Source organism: Chamaea fasciata, unplaced genomic scaffold (genome assembly GCF_029207755.1).
Source record: "Chamaea fasciata isolate MVZ Bird 193981 ecotype frontalis unplaced genomic scaffold, bChaFas1.0.hap1 SCAF_4, whole genome shotgun sequence".
Lineage (NCBI taxonomy): Eukaryota > Metazoa > Chordata > Aves > Passeriformes > Sylviidae > Chamaea > Chamaea fasciata.
The window spans coordinates 74,641,258-74,667,503 of record NW_027094089.1 but is presented as its reverse complement, the minus strand read 5'-3'; the positions used below and the strand labels follow the sequence as shown (position 1 = coordinate 74,667,503).

General features: G+C 41.6%; 1 protein-coding gene across 11 annotated transcripts in view; it reads right to left on the bottom strand.

Annotated features, from left to right (window-relative positions):
* The window catches only part of KLHL13 (kelch like family member 13), a 78,761-nt gene extending 53,150 nt beyond the window's left edge, over positions 1-25,611 (bottom strand). The window contains exons 1-3 of one of the 11 annotated variants that reach the window (XM_066182051.1): positions 25,529-25,605; positions 18,910-18,999; positions 12,364-12,428 (exon numbers count right to left, since the gene is read on the bottom strand). In XM_066182051.1, coding sequence (XP_066038148.1) covers positions 12,364-12,428; positions 18,910-18,954 — 110 coding nt within the window. In that variant the 5' untranslated portion in view covers positions 18,955-18,999; positions 25,529-25,605. Of the gene's footprint in view, positions 1-5,023; positions 5,083-9,200; positions 9,220-12,363; positions 12,429-18,909; positions 19,000-22,551; positions 22,627-25,528 lie in introns of those variants that run through there. The other 10 variants (XM_066182050.1, XM_066182052.1, XM_066182057.1 and 7 more) reach the window with 10 other exon arrangements.
* Between the last annotated feature and the right edge of the window lie 635 nt (positions 25,612-26,246).

Sequence of the window (26,246 nt, the reverse complement as noted above, 5' to 3'; positions counted from 1 at the left end):
AGCAAGGATTAAAGAAGGCATCAGACAACATCTAAAAAAATACTTCCCATGGATTTCTGTCTTTAAATGAACACTACAACACTCTTCCTTATTACAAAAAGAAAAAAAAAAATCAACAACAAAACCATTTAGTTTGGTTCCTTGAAGTGAAAGCAATTTTTAATAAGTTGTCCAAAGACTATTTTTTAAGGAAGTCTTGTTAATACAAAAACCCAACACTCTTCATATTGCACTGAAGAGTTAATCAAAATTCAGCTGAAGGCAAAGTAAGCATGTGTTGAATCAGTTCAGACTTCCTGAAATGCCATTTACAAGCACTGAATTTCAGGTAAGACACATACACTAAAAACGAAGTGAGACTAATGGAACAGGATTCACTTCAATGAACTCCATACTACAAAATCATATTTAAAATCAGTGCATGTAACTCTTGCCTTATGTAAACCATTCTACTGCAAAATTAGCTTGTACAGCACACAGAGCACTGCTAAAGCAGCATAAACACCTGGCTTGTGAAAATACATCCTGGCAAGCAGGAGGCAACCCAGCAAAGCATTGTGCAGAGAATAAAGCTCCAAAAAATCTATTGCTTTGCCCTCACCATCCTAAAACACTTCCCAAAACAACTCGGAAGGACACCTGGACCAAATCAGAATACAAACTGCTTCACTGCATAGCCACTTCAACCTTTAATAAGACCTTGTACAGCAGCAAAATAAACGTCTTGTGCTGTTACTTCGAGAAAGGAAAACCCTTCTACAGTCTTAATGAAATCTAATCTATAAGCTCAAAACCATTCAGCAATTCCAACCCCTGCATAACATTTGCAGGAACACAACTGTGCTTCTGTGCTCGCAAGCAAAATGGGATTATTTCACTGCCTAAGTACATTGGCATCTTGGCTCTCAAGTCAATCCCTGTCTTGGCAGTTAGGGGCCAGTTCCTAAACTGAACTCCAAGAGGGACAAGTCTGACAATACCAGAGTCATTGTAAAACTTCAAAGCAAACAGGGTTGCATTTTACACAAAGATTCATGTAACTTAAATTTAAAAGCAGACCTGCCTGTTAATACATTAAGGAAAATATGGAACACACTATTACAGAAATTTTAATCCACTATCTTGTGTCTGCCACAAGTCATCTGAGGCCCCTCCTCTCTTCGTACCTTACTTCTAAAATTTTTCTGTTCCAAATGAGCTTTTCTGTCCATATTAATAGCCTAGAAGATGACACTGCTTCCATCCTCTGCCTTGTGTCTAAGCGAACAGCTCAGCCTTCTGCAGCCTCAGACAGAGCAGGGACAGAAGCTCTTCCCACCAACACCTCGCCTCAAATGGGGCAGGGACCTGAAACTCCACCATTTCTACATGCAGCAGATGACCTCAGGGCTCTGTGCAAGGACAGACTTAAACCGCTGCACTGAACAGAAAGCAGAATTTTTACAATGCTGAGGTATGTGTATTAAAATACTGTCCTAAATGGAATACTCTTCTGAATTTTAAGTCAGATGATCAACTTTCTCATGCCTGGATTTGCATAATGAACCAAATTTAAACTCACATAACTATGGTGAAATTAATCAAATTATTATTAGCTGGCCCAAAAGCATCTAATCAATTTAATTTAGAAGTGTTCTTAAAATGTTTGTGAACTTAGAGATTTCCCATCTCTGGAGTATTCTGTAAAGGACTTGCATTTAACCTGCACTTTCCAACCCCCATAAACCTTTCCCCTGATATAAGTCACCTGTGGCTACAACTTCAGCATATTAAAGCTCATTCATCATCACCTGCACTTAATAAATCCACAGTGATACAATAAGCTCTGCTGACAAAAGGTTGATTAGATAAGCATTGCATGTAAGCAAAAAAACTGTACATAAGAAATTCAGCAAAGTGAAAGAAAAACCTGCACTGTCTCCACAAAGACAACAGGACCGTGACATTTGGATTCCACCTTTTCCTCACCACCAAGTGAAAAAAAATCTTGGTATGAAACCAGCTGCTGACTGTCAATTATTTTAAGAGCATAAAACTTTACATGGTTACAGAGAGGAAGGGCCAACAGAATGTACTAATTTGTCCATTCATGAGGAAACTGAATAGCTCAGATACAGCATGACCCTTCAGTGTCCAACTTGTCACATATCCCCCCTGATCCACCCTCTACCAAGGGCACAGTTCAAGTACCTTTTACTATTGTAGAAATTAGACTCACTCAGATATGGGCAGATGTCAAGCAGAACAAGGCACCCTCATTCAGCCTGTCAGAAAAAAATCAGCACAAGGAATGCTGTGCATCTCTGCCTTTTGGTTGAACTTCATGTTAAATATTATCCACTACACTTAGGAATTAATATTTCTGAAGTTTATGAATTTAGGAGTCAATACTACATGAAAATGAAAAAGATTTTATTGTACATTTGTTCTTCATTAGCAAAGTTATTTTTTAATTTAATGGACTCAGTTGCAGTAAATATTTCAAGCCCTTTAAAACCTGCTGTTTGAACATGCAAATGGTGAAATGTTTTTTCATTTTTCACCAGAAATTCTACACATCAAGTACACAGTAATAATCACAAAAAGAACAATGGCAACAGGCAAATAGCAATTTCCTTTATACAGCCCACAAACTCAATAAATACTTCTCAAGACATTACAGCATAAAGGTTAAAACCAAGGTTATGATCATGCAGAACTGGAAAAGGAATCAGTTCCTTCAGCTCCGTCCTGCATCAAAAACTAAATTCAATTCTCAACTTATCCCATTATATTTTACACACATTCACCCTTGCAATAATGCTGTAAGACCTAATGGAATTGTCTACAAAGGTATTACCCATCATTGCAGCTACTAATGCTGACACTGAGGAGTACTAATGTAGGCAAATTCCAAAACACTCTTCATGGTGGGTGTCATTGGCTGTGAGCCTCATCCACCCAAGTATCAGATCACCACCTCATTCAGCCCAGTGCTGAAGACCATGAAAAGCTGACTGCTGTGCAACTGAAGCGCCCTTAACAGCAAACATCTGTACAAATTAAATGTTATCCCCACAAAATAACTGCTGCCTATTTTACAGAAAGTCTTTTCTGAAAATGACATCACTAAAACATACTCAACATCTGTAAATAAGCTCCAGGACAAATGCATGTATTATCAATAATTGTAGCATCACCATAAGAACACTTCAAGGAATATAGACTGATACTTGGAACTTCTATACCTAAACTTCTTGTTTAATAAAAAAAAAAAATAAATCAATCAAGTTCCAATTTTATAAAGCAGGTAATATTAAAGAGATCTCATTTAAAAATAATGAAATAATGAAGAATATTGCATATTATTGTTGCTACTCAGCCAACTGCAGCTAAGACTTCACAGACTTTGTCCACAAGAGATTTCAACATAACAGCGTAAATCAAATAACACTATCTCCTGGGTAAGTCAGCTGGATCAGAACGAGGATTTCTCCTGCTGCCTCATAAAGAATCCAGCATCTGGCCAGGAGACTGTTACAAAGAAATCTTCACACAGCCTTCCTGAACCAGCAAGCAGAGCCTGGAAAAGCCAAGGAAAAGATGACTACAAGCCAACATTATCTTTAAGCTGTTTTTCTCTTGAGTGAAAGCAAGACAGGCTTTCAAATTAGGCACTATTTGCAGATGCCAAACCAGAATGAGGACATTAGGCAACAGTGAAATTTTTAAATTAGTTACTAAACAAATCACAAAACTGTATCTATGAAAATATCCAAAAGGCTCCAGGAAGAGGGAAGTCTAAAAACCATTTAACTTTTCTTTTAGATCTAGGTAACAAGAAAGGCAAATCGAGTGTAGGAACCCAAACGGATTTCTACCTAGGAGTTCAAGCAGTTACTAGCCTATTGCAATAAAAAGATTTTTCTTCGATTTAAGAACAAAGAAAAAAATTTCATTGTGTAGTTTTAATGTTACAAACATTGGAAAAATGAAAAATCAAGGTGCCTGAGGTAAGGGCAGTTCTTCAAACTTGAGCTCTTCCTTGCCAAGAAAAGCACTGAAGCTGTCCACAAAGGCAATATTCTCTTAGATAATTATCATTAGAACAAAGCAGCAGCTCCAGAGTACCAAAGTTTATGGTTTAAAAGAAAGCACTCAAGACCACATTACTCATATTATACTTACACAAAAAAAAGAAGCACAAAGACTATAATGGAAAATCCTAAAATAACATGCTGCTTTAATTCACAACTGTTACTGGAAATCTGGCAAAAAAAAAGGGAAACACTGGGACTAATTACTCCAAAGGAATGAGCTGGCTGAAGAGCCGACAGCACTAAAAGCACAGCATTTTTATCGAATCCATCTGAAAAATTAGACATTGCATCACCTAATTGTGCTCTCTAAAAATGACCTTTTCTCCACAAAAGCAAGTCCTTTAAGTACTCATTTAGGTACAGTTATATTCCATCATGGAGGTTCCTTTCCTGTAATATTTTAGGAGTGCAGTTTCGCGGCTTGATCCCAGAATATTGTTTGTTCCAGCAGACAAGAACCGAAAACTTTCAGGAAAGCTTCTACTGACTGCTACTATTCCCAACATCTTCATGGCAGATATAGCAGACTTGCAACCCAAAACTGGACAAGGACAATAAAGTATTAAGAACCTGACATGCAGAATAAGCTTCTGGAAGTAACAAGTTAACCCTGCTAAAAGTTCCCTATCCCCACCATGTCAGGGGTTTTACTGCTGTGTAGAACACTTTCAGCAGTCAACAGTAAAAGCCTTTGGCAGACTGACCAAAGAAAAGCATTGTGGTGAATCATTTGTGCAACCATACATTGCTCTGTCCTCCAGTTCTTTCCTTCAACCATGAGCTTCGCCCATAGTTCCCATGAAGGTTTCTACACTCACAGCTTTCCAGACCCAAATGAAACTGTTAGACATATGGCACAGTTATTCTAAGTTAGAGAATTCAAAAAAAAATTATTTCCACATTAGCATTTTGGACATTTTAGAAAACACACGTCAGATACTCACAAAGAGTCTCTCCACATCATCTCTGATAAGCGGAAATATCTCCTCTGTTCTTCATGCACCTGTAGTCAAACAGAAAAGAACTGAAGCAGAGTCACAGACAGACATCCCCAAATAATACCTGGCTCTCTGATCCCATGGATTTTCACTAAACAAACCAAGATTTGTTCCAAACATTCATGCACAATCTGTTTCCCCATTTCACTTACTTTCTCAGGTAAAATTACATAGATGAAGGAGCACAAAAGCAAGAAAAGTGCTTCTTGTTTGCATGCATTAGGCTGCTCTTTGCTGTGGAAACAAGAATGAATTATGAAAACTAATCAAGTGAACAGAGAGCACATGCCCTAGATTTTTCAAATAATCTCTTGGTTTAACCCTGTTGCTCCTGAGCCTGCCTATCCCATGAACAATTTACTAAAATGGAAGCTGTGACTCATTAAAGCCACCTTTTAAGAGAGAGAGAAACAGCTCAAATTATTTATAAGTAAGACGTAATCACATTAGTTTGTATAGAAGAGGCCAAAATCTTAATGAGTTCCATTTCTAAGATCTAATACAGTTGATAAACAAATTCCTGGTTCATTTTTTTTTTTAACGTCTCAAGAGTATGGTATTTTATGGCCTTTAACCAAAATGAAAGACTGTAGAATATATTCTCACTTGTGAAATCATACCTCCACTTGAAGGGACAGTGAAAAAGTTGTAACATTTCTATTTGCTGACATTTATTTATTAGCAAACATTGCAAAATATAAACTATGCAATACCCTTGAAAAGAGCCACACTTCAGATTTTTGTTCTTTTATATATTTTACATTTACAAACATAACTGAATTACAAAACCTTAGTAGCTGTATGTATCAGGTATTTCTTTAAAGCAATTTGCTATTAATTCACAGCCCAAAGAAGCAATTTCTTTTTCTTAGTCAATACTTTTAAGATACAAAAGAAAATTTTTAATTAGGTCACAGTGGCAGTTTATATATACAATGAAAATAAAAGCTTCTGCAAATCATCCTTTCCCCTTCAACTGCTCTGTACCATGACAAATAAAATTTTGACTTCAGAGAGCAGACACAAGCTCTCCTAATTTAAGAGCCTGTCTAAAATCTTATTTTGCTAAAGCAGACTTAGACATTTAGTGGAAGGAAATGGTACACAGTATTTGTAAGCATGAATTATAAATTCAGTGTGTGCATTGCAACACTTGAAACATGCTACAACTGAGACAGCAACAAACAGAATTGTTTAACAGCACCTAACTTGCCCACTCCATCCCACTGATACAACAGCGGCTGGCAGAATAAAGTGGTTTTTAACTCTTGGTGTTGCTACACCTCAGGACATCCTTTTGGTTCAAATAAACTTTAGGTTTTTGTCTGTTAAAGAAGCCTGCTGAGTAAACAGGATAGGTTTTATCCATCTTCCATCACAAAACTAGAATTCAGAAAGTGCCACATCACCTGAGCTGTTCTCCTACCATCACTACTCCATTATTTGTGAAGTCCTATGTGATGTGCAGTGTGGTTACTGCAATTAGGATGGGTGCTTAAGTCTCAGTCCTTGTTTTACCATCCTGTGGACATCACACAGGCTTCTCTAATGAGACCAATACATTACACAGCGGTGTGAAGGGATGAAAAATTCCATGTTAAAATAGAATTTTTTCACACTCAGAAAAACTTTAATCTTTAACAACAGAGCTTCTATCATCCTCAGTGTTGATTCTATATTCCCAGCATATAAATATCAGAAATTCACACCTCTGCTTATATCTCTGCAACAGAAAGGACAAATCTGGTCACCAGTACAAACTTGCATCCCCTGCCAGGAGCTGAACTTTTCACTACTGCGCAAGGTCCTGAGGTCTCTGGTTTGCAGGGTTTGCTCTTGGAGCTGCTGTTACCTTTTGCCATTGTTCTTTCAGAAATGCAAAAAGAAGTATGTATATTAATGAATAAGGATTCATTTCCTATAAAAACCATGACATCTGTTCTAACCATCTTCAGCCTGAATATGGGAAGACAATTTGAAAGAGGTGTGGTTGAGACCCATGTAAAATTTTTGAGCATTCCTGAGAAGTTAAACTACTTCTAATTCCAACTCCATAAAACAAACACACTAGATGCACTGTCATATGCCACTGAATGCAACTCACGTGGTGGATACCCTGTGAAACTTATTTTTATGCCTGTAATTCATCTGTCAGGAAGCTCGAGATTATTCAGGGTTGATAGTGCACACTGCATAAGTAGGTTACTAGTATCAGTTACAGCCAGCTCCTCAGAAACAATAGCATATTAGTGACACAAGACATGCCGAGGAGTGACAAAGTGTGCAGGGCAGAGCCTAGGAAGCCATTAAATGAACAAGCCCACACATCCTCAGGGGCAAACTTGAGCATCCAGGGAACATGAGAAACACTCATCAGGTCAGAGGCCAGACCTCAGCAAACGTCATTCCTACAGCAGGCAAGTTGGTTTTAACTGATTCTCAGGAATCACAAAACAGATGCTGGGATTGAGCCTGACTTACAGTGTTAACACAGTCCTTCCTCCTGCACAGTGGACAACCTGAATCAAAAACTAACAAAACACAACTGCTGAAAAACAGAGTGCTCATGAAATCCAAGGGGGCAAGAGGTTGAATTCCCTCCTGGGAACACTACTGAGAGCCACAGTCCCACGTTACTTAGTTTCACCTAATCAGCACTTGCCTACCTTATGCCGGACCACACCACCCAGCTGCACAAGCCAACAGCAAAGAGCTGTCACAGGACAGGCAGTGCCAGCGCAGCCAGCGCTGCCTCCCACCAGAGGGACAGGGAGATGCTGCTCTCCAGGCGGCAGCTGCAAATCCCCGGCATCTGCAGTGCAAAGAGAGAAGGAAGCAGCACTGTCCCTCCCAGCAGCAACTGATTGAATCTGACATTGAACTACACTCCTAAAAGAATGGCTTTAATCTCTAAATAAGTAATAATAAGAGAATCTCTCTCTAAATACAGAGAATGTATACCTAAAAGAAGTATTATCATCTTAGAAGTCAGATGCAGACCAGCCAGGTGTAGGCAGTTTTCAGCATGAACTTCATACACAGTTCTGGAGAACAGCACAGCTTCCCAGTTTTTATAACGGGCATCAGAGTTGCATTACTCAAGAGCAGCATTAACGTATATCAACTATCATGTGATAATCATTGCCAAGTAGAATAATTTACTAACTTCCACCCACAAACCAGAAGTATACAAGTACTTCAACATTTTCCATAAAAATCAAGTCCAGACACAAAAGAAACCCCATATTATAGACAACGGAAAATACAACTGAAGTTACCAATTAGCTTTAGTCGGTCGAAGTCCTGCATTTTGAAAATCTCAGTGTCATAAAGGAAGCCAACAGTCAAAATACAACTCTGGGTAGCAGAACAGATCTTATCCTAATGAAATTTTTGCAGTTTTGTTATGTGAAGAAGTTTTACCCACCAAATGCAGTGCTACTCTTCTTGTCAACTGCAATTATAGAATGGCCTTCATTAATGTCCTTTAAAATATGTTTGATAAAAATTTTATTCAATCTATTTTAGGAACACAAAATAAAACAAGTTTCAGCATGTTCACACAAGTTTAGAAGTCTTCAGTAATACTTCAAGTACTAAAAAGCCTCATGCTTCTTGGTATAGAATTTCACTCACACAGAAAGAGAAAACAGTTCCCTGAAGCAGATCAAGTCATTAATATACCACATATGAATCACACCTAAGTAAAACACCTGCAGTTTAAAACAGCACCACAGGCAAAAGAAAATGCTGTTACATTGAGTGGCTGTGCTAAGCCTAACAGACCTAGGTTCGATGCCCTTATATTATACTCTCAACACTGGGAGCTTCAGCAATTACAACATAGCATAATCAAGTCCCAAGGAATGAATGGACTTCTCTCCCATTCCCTTGAGCCCTAACGAGCTCATATCCCACACAGCAATCCCAGCCTGGGACCAAAGAGAGGGGGACAAGGAATAGGCTGCAGATGACACACCGCAGTGGCAGTGAGTCTGAGATGCCAGCACAGGGAGGGGACAAGGATGCAGCACGGACCAGTGCCCCAAAACACAAGAAAGCAAGCGTGAGGCAAGCCAGCACCCTGCTAGAGCCACAATGACTTGACAGGTTAGTGACTCACCTGGGTGCACAGCAGCTCTGTTCCCTGGACAGTAGCACTGCTCTGCCTTTTCTGCCCTCAGTTTAAACATCTGTACCCTCTCGTCATCCCCAGCTGTGGCTCCAAGCACTGTTCAGGGCTGTGCACAGCACCCAGATGGCCCGTAGTGGCAGTTGCCAAAAATGCTGTAGTCCTCCTACAGCCACAACAGAGCAGGTCCCTACCAGTGACAATGCCCGTAACTCCTGCTGTTGGTCTGTGCCTCGGCAATAAAGCAGATTCCATGCCACCCCTCCCCTAAAGGCAATGTGAGCTTCTGCCTCTGTGCTTATGACTGGAGGAAGGTTTTTAATCATTATCTCCCAAGAGTGCTGACAGTACAAAGTTAGGAGTCTTACCCGCCATGGCTTGCTGCCATTTGCCAGGAACTCCATCCTGGACAGTCTGTGTCACAGATTTAGAGGCACCAACTACTACTCTGGAAGCATTAATGAAAAAGCCAGTTCACATCAGACTAGAAACAGATGATAAAAAGAGGAAGTAAAAGCCTATGAAGCTTCCCAGTAAAACAAGTGCACAAACACTTCAGCAGACTGAAATCTTCCAGTCTTCACAAGTGACTCCTGGATAGCCAGTACACATTACCTGGCAATAAAAGCCAAAAAATCTCAGAACATTAAAGCCCATTTTCTGCTGTAAAACCTTTTGGCACCCTCTCCTATATCATGTACCAGAGTATCAGAACCACCTGAATCACTGAGAAATTGAATCCTTGGTATTTCCTTACTGTTACCATTCAAGTATCCATTGACAAGTCACCTTGAAATCACTTTCCACCAAACTCCAAGCCTTCCCACCTGCTGTTACTTCCATCAACAATGTCCTTTACCTGGAGGCTTCTCCTAAGCTACTTTCCTGGGAGAAGAAAAATGTACATATGCAAATAAAGGCCTGAGAAAAATCCTAGATCAAGTTAGTCAGTATGACTTCCAACACCAATCACTGTCAGCAAGGGTCCTAATTTTGCAGGCTGTTATGGGCAAAGGTGGAAGCTGAGGGAACACCAGGCTGCAGATGAACTTAGAGGCATTAGTTTTCCTTTATTTTCTGTCTAAAGCTATTTTGAGCAGACCTTGAAATGGCAAAAACACTGAACTGACAATTCAGGACACACTAGGTCAGAAATGTACCCAGAACACAACATAGCTCACACCACCCACTGCCTTATCATAAGCCTCACAAATGACATGACAGCTGAGTAAGATGGACTTCACATGTTTGTCATTCATCTTCAGTTAGTGGCACATGGATGTTTTCTAACACAACGGCTTTAAAAGCAAAATGAGATTTGGATTTCTGATGATACCTGTGCTAGAAATGGACATTAAGAACCTCCCAAACACAAGCGTCTTGAACACCAGTATAACAGTCCAACTTTTTTGGCTCTAATCACCACCTTGAAAGAAAAGCCAGAAGAGAAGCCACACAACCTTTAGATAACTGATTGGCAGGGAACAAAAAAAAACCCAGGATCATTCTAGATGTCCCAACCTCTCAAACAGTGAATTTGCTAAATAAGACAGTTCAACATGAAGGAATGTTTTACCTCTGAGCAGTACAGCTTAAATTGTTAGCTCAGTCAATCCACGATCAGAAAAAGTAAACTAAAGCTTTAGCTGCATTCTGGAAAGATTTCAAAGCTACTTAATATTCTACAAATACATACATTTACCTTTTTCAGGTAAGCTGAACAAACTTCTCAGAAAGCCAGAAGTAATCAAGTCTTAGCAGAATCTGCTTGAGTTACATATCCTACCTCGTACAAAGGACTAAGCTTCCTAATAAAAGAACATAAGGCTCGGTGATTTGATCTACAAGAATTTAACAATTATAGTTTGTTCATCAAAGAGTCTTGATATTTTTGAGATACTAGCAGTGCCTAACATCTCAAGTATATAAACCGGCTTTTGAAAGCCCTTGAAAAAAAACTGCTGCTGAAGAAGAATTAAACTTGATATTGTCAGAGTCCTACAAAAGAAAATAAAATATTTTTTCATTTGAACTTTTGCATGTTAAGTATTTAAACTGTTGTAAGAGTTTAGATTACGGAAGTTTTCATGAGATGTTTCCATTTCCAGTGGACTACATCCAAATTATTATATGTAGTAATACAAAAGCCTTCTAATTTCTATCTCAGTGAAGCTGACAAATTGTGTAAGTTTTCCATAGACACTGTTGACTCTTTACAAACGTGTAACTCACCCACACAGTCTCTCAAGTAATCTATTTTGCACCAGGAAAATTAATCAGAATAATTTTCAATGCATTAATTTAAGGATGTCTACTGCAACATCTGGAAAAGTCTATATAAAGAATACAGAGCATGTACATACATGAATATTTACGTATTCTTCAGACTAGGAACTAGGAAGTCTCAGGCTACCAACAACACAAAAATATCAGAATATCTTGATCAACATTCAAGAATATCATTAAATGTATCTTGCTTTCTTGGCTACATGACTTGTTTAATCAACCTCTGTTACACACTGAGTTTCATATAAGAAAAGCAGCACACAAAAGTCAGACAGGAAGACCAAACCAGCCAGGTTACCTAACAGCAGTCAATTCAGGAGCAGTGACAGTGAAAGGACACTGCCTTCTGGCACCTTCCCACTGCCAGGGTTTTAGGGACTTCCTCCCACAAACTGCATCTGGAATTCAGCCTTGAGCATTTCAAAATTCACTTTTATTCTTCCACTAATTTGTCTAATCACATTTCAATCTAATTTGCACTCAAGATATCCCATGACAATAGAGTCTTGATATAATTATACACCGGATATCAATGGAGTGTCACAATATAATTACACATTACAGGAAAGCATCCTTCAGCTACCACCTCAGTAATTTCCTAATGCACCACCCATAGCAGCTTCCAACCTCCAATGCCATACTGACTGCAGAGACTTCCCCACTATAGCTTCCCAAAGATTGCTCCCCTGCTGATCCACCCCTTTGACCTACTGTGCTCCCTCTTTACTGTCTGGAAAGCTGGGAGTACCTCCACACCGAGCTACACAATGTGTTGCCTGGTTGTGTTAATTGAACAGGAATGGTTTCACTGGGGTTTAGTCACTAAAAGAAAATTATTTGTGTACACGAAGTATCTCAACTTTCTTACTGTTCATGGCAGGATCCCAGGGCTATGTTTCTCCATTCCCAAGTAGTCCAGGTTAATTTTGACATCTAGAACAAGGTTTGGGAAGAGAAAAAAATTGTCACACACCTTTGCACACTATTATCCACTGTAGTTGTTATTTTAAAGAACTGCAGGGTACAGCATCCCCAACAAAGTTAACTATTGGCTTCTGCAACCCTTTGAGCTCTGTCTGTAGCGTGAGTGGAAAATTGGATAGCCCCACTTCTTGCCTGAAGGGAAAGTCCACATAACTCACTAAAAATCTGTGGCATCCTGCTCTTTTCCATGTGTATGGAATATTTCATACAGAATCCCACAAGATCACAGCTCCACATAAAAATCAATTTCAACAGTAATGCAGAAGAAAAAAAGTCAGATCTAATTTTTGCTTTGAAGCTACTCAGGCAGTCACTGTCTCAGAATCACAGCCACCATTTCATGTCAATTACTAAATGCATACAAGCCACAGGAGGTACAGAAGTCCTAACAGAAGTAATACCTTGCACTGTGATCCCAAGCCAACCCCCCTTCTCACGAATTCCCCCCAGCAGCTGTTACCACAGCAGGAAGCAGGAAACTCAGGCTGAGCTTGCACAGGGAGCACCAGTCACAGCAGAGCTCAAATAGCACAAAGTTACAGTGAAAAGTCATCTTACAGCCATGAACAATGGGATAGAGGGATTTAGGAGGAGACACGGCTTTTTTTTTAATGCTGAAAATACAGCACAACCAATTCAAAAGGAAAACAGCAGGCAGTTACCCAAAAGACAAGGAGCAATCAGCAGTGCTGTTATTTGCACTGGCATTAATTTTTTTTAATTCATTCTAACACAAAGCAGAGTGAAGAAATGCTGGCAATAATGCTGCTGGCTTTCGTTTCCTCTGCGTTTCCTCCCAGGAAAGAAAAAAACTAAACCATTGCACTTGGCAACCCATATTCTCACACTGTTAGCACCAATAAGTGAGGGTCACCTCTATAATTCAATGAATGAACGGTATTTTTCCAATTACAAGCCCTTGCCAATCAAATTATTCATCCAGTTAAAACAATAAAGCAATACTAACAACAAAATCATATAGGAAAGTGCAGGTTAACCAATAATAGTGGATCAGAAGCACATGGGACATTTATACTTCTTAACCTGAGCAAAGGGTTTACCTAAAGATGAGATGCTATGGCAGTCTTATTGCATGAAGCTTTTGATACTCCTACCTAAAATGTGTCAAATTATTTTACTTTTTTATATGTGCAGCTATGGATGACAGCAATCAGAATGACTCAAGTTCCAGAACTAAAATACCATTGTGTCAGGAATGACATACACAATTCACCAGGAAGACTCTTACACAGCTTGTTTCGGTGAAGAAGGCCAGAAAGACATGAAGTTAGAAAGTAGTTTCTGATAGTTTCTTACTCCCTTTAAAACTAGGAGTGAGATCCAGCTCTCCCCCCATCCCCTGTGAGCACATTTTGCCCAACCTGCAGGGTGGCACAGCCGTATCAGGCTGCTCCAGTGACACACACAAGTGTCACTCCGCCAGGCCTTGTGAAAGGCTCTTAGTAATGAAAATTTCGAACAATGTCAGACTTGTTAGACACATCTGGGAGGGCACTGAAACAATAAAGGCAATACAAAGATAGCATTTTCTCCTCTGGCCCACTCATTTTTTCCTCCTCCCATTTCTTTTACTGCCATTTTTTATTCCTGACTCCTTGTTTAGGACTGTCAAGTGCTGTCATGCAACCTCTCATCGTGCACATTCACATTTTCCAGCCCAACTCCCTCCTACCACTAATTTTACTAGTGAATAAACAATCTGAACTAGTAGTGGGAGCCGGTTACAACCATAACATGGACTCTTCTGTACACACGTGGGGAAGACAAGACACTGCTGCACAGCAGCCCCACACCACATGCCCTGGCACCCCCACCAGAAGGGTGCCAGCACTGCCATTCTGCTTCCACATGAAATATGTCTAAATTTAATCCCTTCTTTCACTCCACACCAGCAGATCATTACAGCCTAACCAGAAAATACATTCATTCCCTGAGGATGATGAAGTGGGATTTTCTTATTTCAGCTGTAATCGCAAAGTTATTTGCAGGGGGAAGCCACAGTGAACCTCTACCCTATGTCTGGATCTCCTCCTCTAGGAACAGCTGTGCCATGGAAGAGCTCAGCACCCTTGGCTGCTTGTCCCTGCTCTCTGCCACAAGGCTCCAGCTGAGCTGCTCTTAAGTACTTTCTAACCTATTTACTCAGGATCAACCAATACAAGGAGTGATTATTTAGGCTGTTTAAACCACTCCAGCTTATTTTGGTTGACATTCTGTAGAAGAGCTCACATAAATGTCTAAGCTGACAGAGGCAAGGTTTACAGCTCCCTTACTGAAATATTTTCACCTCCTAAAAAGTAGGAATGATGGCCAACAGCAAGAGAAAGCCAGCAGCAGACAAGAATCCCTGCTGTCATCCCAAAAGAAGCCAGTGCATTTGGCACACTCATCATCACCAAAGAAACCGATTTTAAGAGAAGGGCAAGTCCAGTGAATATCTGCTCAGTCCTTTCTCTCAGAGAAGACATAACTTGGAGCTCCATGAGCCAGGACAGCCATGTGAGCGCCTACAGTAACACTTCACACAAACCCCTGCCCTTGGAGGAAGGCAGGAGATGCAGGTGAAGTCCAACACATCCCCTTAAGGCTACATGAAAGAGAAAAATGTTACCACCACAGGCTAGACAACTTACTAAGGTGTTACCAACAATAATAACTGTTCCTTTATACAGTCCAACCCCACACACTACCACCAAACACCAGAAAAATAACCACTGGAAGAAAGACTAGGGCAGCATAGCAAGATTTGGGAACAGGAACTGCCTTTTTGTTCTGCACATAGGAGGCACTATCATAACAAGGTTTTGCTGCATGACTGTGCCTCTTAATTATCATCAGGTAGACACACCAGCTAGAACACTACGAAAAAAAACAAGGAATTGCAGCAGGAACACAAAATCTCAGAATCTCTACTTCTTGCTAAAGGGAAGTGCTAGGGGGGATTGTACCATGGTTCACTTAGAGCGTCACAGCAAACTCCTCCACATATCAAAAGTTACATTAAGACAAGGTACTAAACCATTCCTGAAACATATTAGCAAAATACAGGCCAGGCTCTCTTGTAGCAAGTGATACCACCAACAACACTGAGATAAGTGATGAGTTAACAACACTTCTGCCAACCCCAAGACAGGTAATAGCATGATCATCTCATTGCTCTTATCCTTTAAATAAGAGAACTCTGTTTGTTAAGGACAAAAATTCTCAGACTCAGGGGTAAAATAAGGTACCAAGCCTCTTGGACCACAATAGTCCTTTAGTCATTACAGATGTCATTGTTTGGTACTGTCCAAGCCTAATAAGGAACAGAGGCAATGAATGCTGGCACATTTACCGCCCCATGACAAAAGTGAGCAACCACAAGATACCGGTCAGATTTGCAGAGCCAGCAAGGGAGCATCATAACGCAGCTCAAGCAACCTGCTAATTTCAATATTGCTGACTTATCCAGATTCCTCCTTCAATTCTTTCGTAGTTTGAGTGTTTAATTCCTAATTTCCAGCTTCAATGTGTAAGCCTGCAAAGTCTTCTGTTTGTATGTCTCATAGGACATACATCCTGGTGGAAATACTTTAATTCCATTGTATAAAAACAAGATTTGCTTAGATCAGCAAACACAAGAGCCCAGATTAAATTTCTAACCATAAAATCATTGCTATATTATAAATAAAATGTTAAAGAGGGCAAAACTGGTAACACTGTTACTGTTTAAAGCTTCCAACATAAACAGGGAATAAAATACAATAGTTAATAAGTGTCAGCAATACAACCTCACATACATTTTGTAACTTGTAGTTGCTACTACTTAAAAAGTTACTCCCTAACACTGAGCTGAAAGATAATGGAGGGAGGAGGGTAGGCATAAACTATTAATGCAAGCCTTCTACAATTCTGGCACCATGGTGGCTAATCAGCTTCTAAAAAAATAAGAAATATATATATATATATACAGAGCACATGCCCACGTCTGTCGGATTCTAGTGCTGCTCACAGCTTTCTTTAAATAACGGATGTGCTACTCACTTCCTCAATTCTATTCAAAATCTGTGGGCAGCCGTACACTTGCTCAGAACCACGTGTTTTGTAACACTGAAACTTGAGAGTCAGGCACTGAGAAGCCAAAAGTTGACAAGGCAGAAGAGCAACCCATTTCTCCTTCTTGGCTCCCTTCAAGAGCCAGGTACCTGTCAGTACGACGCAGGGCAGGGTTTGAATCCTCCAGAACTGAGAAAAAGTTTTCCTTCTTCCATAATGCAGTGACAAATTCCTACTTTAATACAAATATTTACCTGAAAACACGAATTTAAGGATTATATGGGTCATTCAGCTTCCTCGCAGATGGAAAGCTACTTGGAGAACAGCAATCCCAGGAAGAGCTCTTTAAAGGAAACATGACACATTTGAAGTGAGAGTAATGCCCTAGTCCAGCTGAGCTGAGTTTGATGCTTCATCCCCAGCATCTTCTGGGAGAAGCCGTGCTGCCTTTCCTCCACTCACCTCCTGACATGATTCCTGCCTCTACCTGCAAGAGCAATAGCAAGCCGTAGCCACAGGGTGAGTTATTAAACTGATAAAAACATTTCTGAGTGGGTAAGTTTCCCATGAGCTAAGCAGCATGAAAGAAATTGTCCTGCAATCACTCAAGCGTTAGCTCTGCCAAGGAGCTGCAGCAGGAGATCAGGGCACAAGGCAGGACCACCCAGAGGCACAACTGATGAAGTACCTTGCAGCACCAAACTGTCCCCAAAGCCTCTGGCATTAGATTTTGCTGCCTGAGTGTGAATTTTCTGCTTAATTTTCAACCCCCAACAAGTTTATAAAGAAGTTTGAAATTTAAAAGAAGTACTTTGCATTTTTTTCTTACAGAATTACTTTAAAATGTAAGAAATATACTGCAATCATATATGACAGAACCAGAGCTTCAACTTTAGAAAGCCAGTACAGTAAAAAGGTGCTGGGTTCAGATCATCATACTGCTGGATACCTCCCATTAGCATTATCAGATAAGGTTAGTTATTCAAAGGAATCAAAGTTCTCACAATAGTAGATTAAATGCATGTGGAACACATTCAACTTAAACTAAAACATGCCACTCACATGGAGATCCCAAAGAACAATCAGGAAAAAGGAACTGGGTTGAAATTCATATTCATCCTTGCTTTTTTCAGCCTGTAAGATTCTTTCTAATATTCAATCACAATCACATTAATTCTGCTGATTTTTTTCATTACATGGCACCTCACCTTCCTCATAACAATTTGCACTTCACCAGATGGCTATGGTGTGAATTTAGCTCATTTACCATGCACCATGGTTTTCACTTGTCATGATGCTAAATCCTGGACTGTGACTTCTGATTAACAGACTGATAAAATGAGTTTATTCTCCTCCCCAAGAAAAAAGGAACAAAGTTCTTCCCCCACTGCCCTGCAAAGATGGAAATTAACATTCATAGCAGGACCCACATGATGAGTAGCTGAGTACTGCAATATTTGTTAGAACAGATACTTTTAAGTTGTCCAAGCAAGGACAGGCACTCAAATCAAATCACCTAGTTTTAACCATGAGATCCAGGCAAACGCATTCCCATAAGCTTTGTGCCAACTTTTGTGAGGTGGAACAGCTTAAACAGAACCTCCGTCCTAAAGCAGCTTACACCTCCCACCTCAGGCAAATAAAGAGACTTCCGAGAGGCAGGACAAACAAGTCCATATGCCAGGAGGCAGGAGCCAAAGCAAGTGTCTGCCATCACGGGTAAATTGTCCTGCTGCTTTGCCTACTGACAACCAGTTCTGCTCTGGTCCCATCCACCCCTGCACAGAGAACAGCAGCAGCTTTGCTCTGTCAGTAGCCTTCCATGTGCATCACAGTCTGGGCACCCTCCAGAGAAGAGGTCCTTGAAAATGGAGAGCAAAATGTGCAATGTGATAGTTCAAGCAGGCACGGGGCACTTGGTAAGACTGATGCTCTTTAATAAGGAAATGGAGAAAGGTCTGAAGTTTTCCCCAAAATTTAAGCAACTACAAGTCAGGGCAAAAGCACTAAGAACTTATTTGAAAGCAAAACTTCTGTTGACAAGCTATTTTCATTTGTACTTTCTCCTGTACATAAGCTTGTTCATATTTTAAATATTTCACATTAAAGAAACCAAGCAGAATACCTGGCATTGCCAAACAAATTTCACATTTCATGACTACAGAACACACCATCAAGCAGTTGCATCAGTCACAATGAAGGCAAAAGAAAAGCCCTAAGGAATCATATGACCATCGTCGTTTGTATTAACCAAGCACTGTCTCCACAAAAAGAAATCAAATTACATATTTCCTACAGCAAGTTTAAAGCAAAAACATCAATAATACAAATCAGTAGCTGGGGCATTCTTCAAAAAGTAATACAGCCGACTCACTTGAAAACAGCTTCTCAGAACTGGCATCGAAGACATCAAATTCATTACAGGACACTGAACATGGGAAATCACCCAAATTTTCTTAGTCTTCTGAAAGACACAAGCCAATTAAAGGGGTCAGGTTTAAATTTTGTAGCAGGTTGCATGCTCCTCCTGGCTTCGAACAGAACCCTTCCTACCCCAAAATCCAAAAGATATCTTCAGGAAATCCACTTCTGAAATGTTTCTATCACCAATACCAAGCCACATATTCCAACTCCCTGTATCTCCCACCCCAATGCACTTAGAGCCTGGTTCCCTTGACAGAGCCTCCTGATACAGGATATATCTGTCCTACATGGCATAGGCACACTTTCACCCCAAAACACCTCCTACTGTGTAAAGCCCTCAGAGACAAAGGCTTATGAAAATAATTCATAATATTTCATAATAATAAATAATTTAATTATTATAATTCATAATAATTCACATAAAACCAGAAAATTTTTCAATTCCCCTGAATGCCCAGTGAAAGCATGCCTATTGTCCCAGAGACTACAATCTAACATTATTTAATTACTTTGTAGCTTTTCAAAGACAGTTTGCTTAGGGCTCACCAATATACTGAGAAAAGTTTCTTCCAGAGCAAAGTTTCTAATCTATCCACAAAAGTCTAATCTTCCAATTTTAATAAACCTGTTTCATCACAAATAGTTAAAAAGAAAACCATAGAAATGTTTCCAGTCAGTGCTCTGACAATGCAATACAGCTGTGAAAATTAAAAAAAAACTTGGAAGTAGAGAACCTTGAAAAGAAAGCACAACATATGTTGCCCCATCTATTTAAGCTTTTACCTCCCACTCACACTGACACCCATAAACGCTATGCCAGATCTGTGATAAAAGCATCCATGGCTGTGAACTCAGCCCCAGGCTGTCAAAATCACCTTTGATAAGCTATTAAGAGTCATTAGAAAAGTTTCGTACTATTGATACAGAGAAACAGCCTAACACCGAATCTGTTCTGAAGCTGCTGTTTTTAAAGAACTTCATAATTGATCAATTTTTGCCATAATGCAGTTTCACAGAAAGTTTTGCCAGCAGACATATCATCTGAAAGAGTAAAGGGGAAAAAAGCACCATATACTAGGCATCACAACGATTTCAGCAACCTAACAACCATGAAAAACACAAGCATTTCTGACAGCTTTGCTTGGGGTGTTTGTGGAGGTGAGAGAGTAGTGATAGCAGAAACACTCCCAGCAGAACACACTGCAGATTCCTTTGGAATCTCTACCAACACTTTATTTGTAGTGTTGATTAATTATCCCTTTCTTACAACTGGACCACACCAAGAACACACAGCCCTGGAGGTAACTTCAATGATCTCCTATTTCAGACAACAGAGGTTATACCTTTGGATCCAGACAACCTGGACTTGATCACCATTGTCAAAACAACACATACAAGTATCCTGTTACACTGAGATACATTCAACATGAGATAGCTTGTTGGTGGGGGTTTTTTAAGAACTCCAGCATTTTTCTCAGTCTGTTGGAAAACAAAACAAAGAAAAAACCAAACCTGTGACTAGAATTCATAGAACAATTTCAGTTGGTAGGGACCTCAAAGATCATCCTGTTCCAACCCCCCTGCCATGGGCAGGGACATCTTCCACTAGACCAGGTTGCTCAATGCCCCATCCAACCTGGCCTGGAATGCAGGGGGAAAAGGAGAGCTCAAGCCCAGTGTGTCCCTGGACAGGTCATGTGCCAGCAGAAGAACCCTTCCTGCAGCAGCAACATCTCACTTCCCCTCGGAGCTTCATGTGCCGCCCCAGCAGGATACCAGCTGCACGTACTCCCTTCCCTGCTTTGCCCCCACGGCTGCCTGAGAAGATCCCAGTGTTCATCATTGCTCCACAGACATGCTCTGCTGTCATTTGGGGGACTCCACTGCAAACCAGAGCAGGGAATCCGGGCATAACCCTTTTCTTCTGGCTGGTTACATTTGCTGATCTGCTTCCTACATCACCAGAAGTTGTGCCAATGATACTACGAATCGCAGAAGTCTCCAAGCCACTATTACTGCTACAGATTAGGTACAGTTGAACTATGGCCTCGGATGACATTCAGTTTAATGAATTTTTTACAGAAGAGCAGAAAAAAAATCTTTAAAGTAATAATAATAAAAAAGCTGGCTGGGGCAAAGTTGCTTTAATTCATTTTTGACACCTAGTGTCATTGGCTCACTAGAAGCAGTCTTGCTTCTTTGAAGCAGAGCAGCATGCTAATTTGTGCTGGCACCTCACTACAATTTTTTGAACTTTAAAAGTGAAGGAAAATATTTAGAAGCATAATTTTGAAAATCATAGAATCAAAGAGATCATGAGAAGAGCATTCTGAATGGCATTTAATCCAAGTTGCTACACATTTATTTTTTACTATCAACACTCTGCAGCCTATTCTAGTATGAAACAGGACTGCAGAACAAGCTCTACCATGAAATCAGAGAAGTGGGAAGAGTGCCCTGAAGGTTATTCATTAGCATTATCTCTATGTGTAGCTCACTGGGGAGAGAATAAGGAAAACTCCTCTGTGACATTCTATTCAAATGTATGAGGCATATTTAAATGAATAGGGAAAGTATTTCTGATGCAGATTTCACAGCAGGTCCAAGACAGCATCAGTTTCATTAACACTCAGAACATCCAAGCTGAAGAGCCCTTTGCCATACAAAACTGAAAAAGATGTGCACCTTGCATCTCCTGAATTATACAAAGAAGCCGAGCCAAGACTCCTAGAGTTCTTAAGTTAACATCGCACTTTTCATGCGGAGGCGAAAAGTCCTGAACAGTACCTACTAAAAACAGAGCTTGGCCTAAATTTTCTGCCAACTGTGAGAAGAGGAAACTGACAAGTTAATTACAACCTACAGCTACGTCCCCCTTTGTAATGGCTGCATCTCAGAACTAATCCCCGAAACTCCTTCCTGCACCCAGACCTCATCCAGCCTATTTAAAGACCCGGGAACAATAAACGACGAGCAGAACGGGCCGGGTGAAGGAAGAGAACGATTACAATGGCTGCACAACAAAGCCTGGGAAAGGAGAGTTAAAGACACTTCTTGCGAGGGGCACAAGCGCCGCAGCCCGGTCCGCACACGCCGCCAGCCGAGACCCCGGCCGGGACAGTCCCGCTGTGCCCCCCGCCCCTCCCAGCGGTGACCCCCGTCCTGCCGGACCCCGTCCCTGCCCCGCCGGGCACGGCGCACTTCGGCTCTGCCATGCACCAAGCACCCCTCGCCGGGCACCCGCTGAAACGGGGGGAACCCTCGTCTGCCCTCTCTCACCAGCGGGGTCCCCCCACCGCCCCACGCCGGCCCCCCGGCACAGGGGCTACCGCCCGCCGTCCCCCGAAGTGCAGCCGGGACGCCCCGGTGCCGCCCCGCACGCAGGGAGCCCCCGCCGCCGGCAGCGCTCCCCGGTGAGGGGAGACCCTCGGGGCGGCCCCTCCGCTGCGAGGCAGCCCCCCCCCGCGCCGCTCACGGAGTGCGGCCCCGCTCCCCCCGCGGCCGGAGAGGCCCCGCAGGACGCGGCGCCCCCGGCCCCGCCGGGCCCCCGAGCGGGACGGAACCGAGCCGGGTCCCCGCGTTCCGCCCTCACCTGCGGCTGCGGCCGCCCGGCCCCGGCCGCGGCCCCGCTCCGGAGCGTCCCCGAAGTGCCGAGCGCGGCCCCGCTCCCCGCGCGCACCCAGCCCGCCCCGCCCGGCCTCGCGTCACCGGCACGGCCTTCTCACTGCGCCTGCGCGGGGCGGGGCCAGGGGAGATGGGGCGGGGCCAGCGGAAAGGGGCGTGGTCCGTGCGGGCGTCGGGAGGGATGGAAGGAGGGCGGGAAAGAAAGAGGGAGGGAGGGAGGGATGGATGGAAGGAAAGAAGGAGGGAGGAGTGGAAAGGAGGGAGGGGTGGAAGGAGGGATGGAGAGAAGGAGGGATGGAGAGAAGGAGGGAGAGAGGAAAAGAGGGGAGATGGAGGGGCCACACGGTGCACAGGAGTAGCAGGTCTGCCAGCAGGTCTTGTCTCCAGCAGTTTGGCGCATTAGGAGACCTGCTGGAACGGCAGGGAGGAAAGAAAGAGGCAGCAACAGCCATAAAATCACAAAATGGTTTGGGCTGGAAGGGACCTTAAATGAAGACTGTTTATTCCACCCCCCTTGCCACGGTCAGGAATACCTTCCACCAGAGCAAGTTGCTCCAAACCCCATCCAGCCTGGCCTTGGACTTTTCCAGGAATGGGGTATCCACAGCTTCTCTGTGCCAGTGCCTCACAACCCTCTAAGTAGATAATTTCTTCCCAATGTCTAACATAAACCTACGCTCTTTCAGTTTGAAGTCATTTCCCCCCACCCTACAGTTGCTACAGTTCCCAATGAGGAGCCCCTCTCCCTCTTCCTTGTAGTCCCCTCTCAGACACCAGAAGGCTACTTGCCAAGTCCTTGGTGGCCTAGGGAATGCGAGTGACAGACAAAAACATCTCGTGCTCTCCAGTAGATTCATTTGGGATCAGCAATATTACCAAGAGAAAGGCCAGCCCCAAGCTGCTCGCCTGACCACAGTGTTGGCTCTTGAAAAGCTCAGAATTGCTTCACCTGCTCCGTAATTGCTCCCAGGATGCAAACCCTGAATTTTCTACACAGTCCTCTCCTCTTTTCCATGTGGCCACATCTTTGATTTGGGAACTGCTGTTCTTCTGCCGTTCTGCCTGTATTGTTTCCTGTAAACACCTTTAATTACTGAACACCCAACATTCAGCAAATTTTTGACTGCAGGTGATCTTAGGGCAAATAATGCCTTAGTTAAACCCAGTCAACCCTAATGAAGTTATAGGAATTTTAGCAATGCAATTGAGGGCAGTACTTTATGCAAAACTAATTATGAAGCCGTAGGTAACCTTCCAGCCAAGACGGCAACCAGCTCCTCATTCTTTTAACCCTGGAGGAAAAGTTGAACAGCCTAAGAGACCATAACACACAATTTGAGAGTTGTGTATGTCCAACAGCCCTTGCTTTCAAAACTCTTTTTTATCTGGACATTTTTTTGCATTGACTTATCAAAGCCAGCACAGCATCAATCTCAGAGCAAAATATATCCTGGTTGAGTAACTCTCTAACAAATTTTGCTATGGGCAGTTTTGGGTTCACTTCTGCTCTCCTCACATCATTGAGAGCAACCGAAGCAAATTCAGGCACAGGGAACCAATTCACCTCTGCTCTGAAGCCGACAAGGAAATCAGTATCTCAGTTGCAGAAGAAAGCAATTTTTGTGTACATTTTTCCAGCTCCTGTCCTTGAAAATGACCTCTTGCATGAGCCAGTGCCAGTGTTGACTTATCTTTACAAAACTTAAGGAAGAATTCACCTCTGATAAGAAAAGACATGGACAGAGTGACACACTGGATATTACACAAATATTCCCAAATACAGTAAGTCCAGTATAAGAATGTGCTCAGTCACAGTATTTTACAGAAAGTCACAACAGTGAGTTCTTCACCTTTTTGCTTCTTTCTTTCCATTAGAAAAGGAAACTTACCATTTAGATGGACAGTAGCTATAAAACACATGCCACTCCAGATGTTGCTTTTTTTTCCTACTGGTCTTTTTTATCACAAGGCAAGGTAATGTCTCTGATTCACATTTAACATGGGCTATTGCCCAAGTTTAAGACCACACTTCCAACTGCCCAGAAACTTTCTGATCCTCTTTGATCATTTACCTGGTGAAAGGTTCTGGGTATTCTTTTTTTATTATTCTTTTTTCTTTCTTTCTTTCTTTCTTTTTTTTTAATACTAAGGACTTGGCAAATTAATTGAGTGCTCATAGTGCTCCATAGTTCTTCCAACAGTTCCACCTTGAAAACCAGGCAAGTTTTCCCCATCTTTACCTGGGACCTCTCAGCACCAAACTCCAGCAGGCATCTGGAAGCCCCCAGGAGCCCAGCTGTGCAGGTGAGGGCTGCAAAACTCTGTTTGGCAGACCTATGCTTTCTCATTAAGTAGTTCCTCTTGAAAATACATGTACAGGGGTTGCTCAGATATTGTGTTATCATTTAAAAACTTGTCCTAAGCATACTTGTCTACAAAACTTTGATGCCTGTTATGTATTTCCCTGCAAGAAATCCACCTGAAATTTGCTGTAGACTCTCTGTCAGGTATCTCAAAGTATAAACACAACACAAGACAAATACACAAAATTACTAATACAAAGCAATTTACAAAGTAAGTTTTATATGTAATTATAATATATATTACAATCATTATATTACAGCAACAGAGTATTCACAAAAATTTCTGATATAAGTCTACTTACAGAATACTTCCTTTCAAAACAGCCTTATTAGTATTTATGCTGAGAAATTTGATACAATTTGATAATTATACCGAACATTATTTGGTGTGATAATACACATTAAGAGCATCAGAACAGTATAAAAAAGAACAGTTACCAGTTCAGGCAGAGGAGGTTTATATCCACCTCACAATTACTTTGCATTGATGTTACAGATTAGAGAGAGCAATATCCATTAAGCAACAGTATTTCCTGTTCAGAAATTATATAACTCGATTTTATCTTGAAAGAAAACACTTACCCACCACCTCCAGAGCTCGAAACAATTCACTCAGAGCATTTGCCCTAAATTTTAACAGAATCTGTCAAAAATTAGATCTTGGGTAGAGGTGAAACTAAGCTCTATTAAGTTTCAATTGCTTGTGGCAACACTGATTCGCTATTTGCAGCTCTGCAGGTAGTTACTGTTGAACTTGATTGGAGCCTGTGAGGAGCTGCAGCTCGGGCGTAGTGAGTACCCACACGTGTTTAAGGCAGCATTTCTGCAGTTCTTTCAACCAGCATTGCCTGCCAAAGTGAACATGCAGCATCCATGACCCCTTCTCCAAGTGCAGGGCTACAGGTGGAGATGCACCTATGTGCTTCTAGATGTGAAGCGAGCTCCACTGCTGCATGAATGTTTTTCAGTTCCTCTCACTTCCTTTATTCCACAATTTAGAAAAGTTACTTTCAGGATTTATACCTCTTCTATTATGAAAATATTCTGTGTAGGATAGATCTGCATATTCATGCTGCAGTAACAGCCTCACAAAATTAAAGTCATTCTAAAATGAGAGGCTAGGAGCATGTTTGTCAAGCAGTAAACACTGAAAATGTTTTGTGGTAAAAAAATCATTCATTTAAAGTTTTTTTTACAACGGACTTTCCCCCTCAAGACAGCTTGATTCCAGCCACGCACAGTGCATTTCCAAAGTTCACTGACAATTCTGGCTCCCACTAATGCACAGCAAATCCTATGG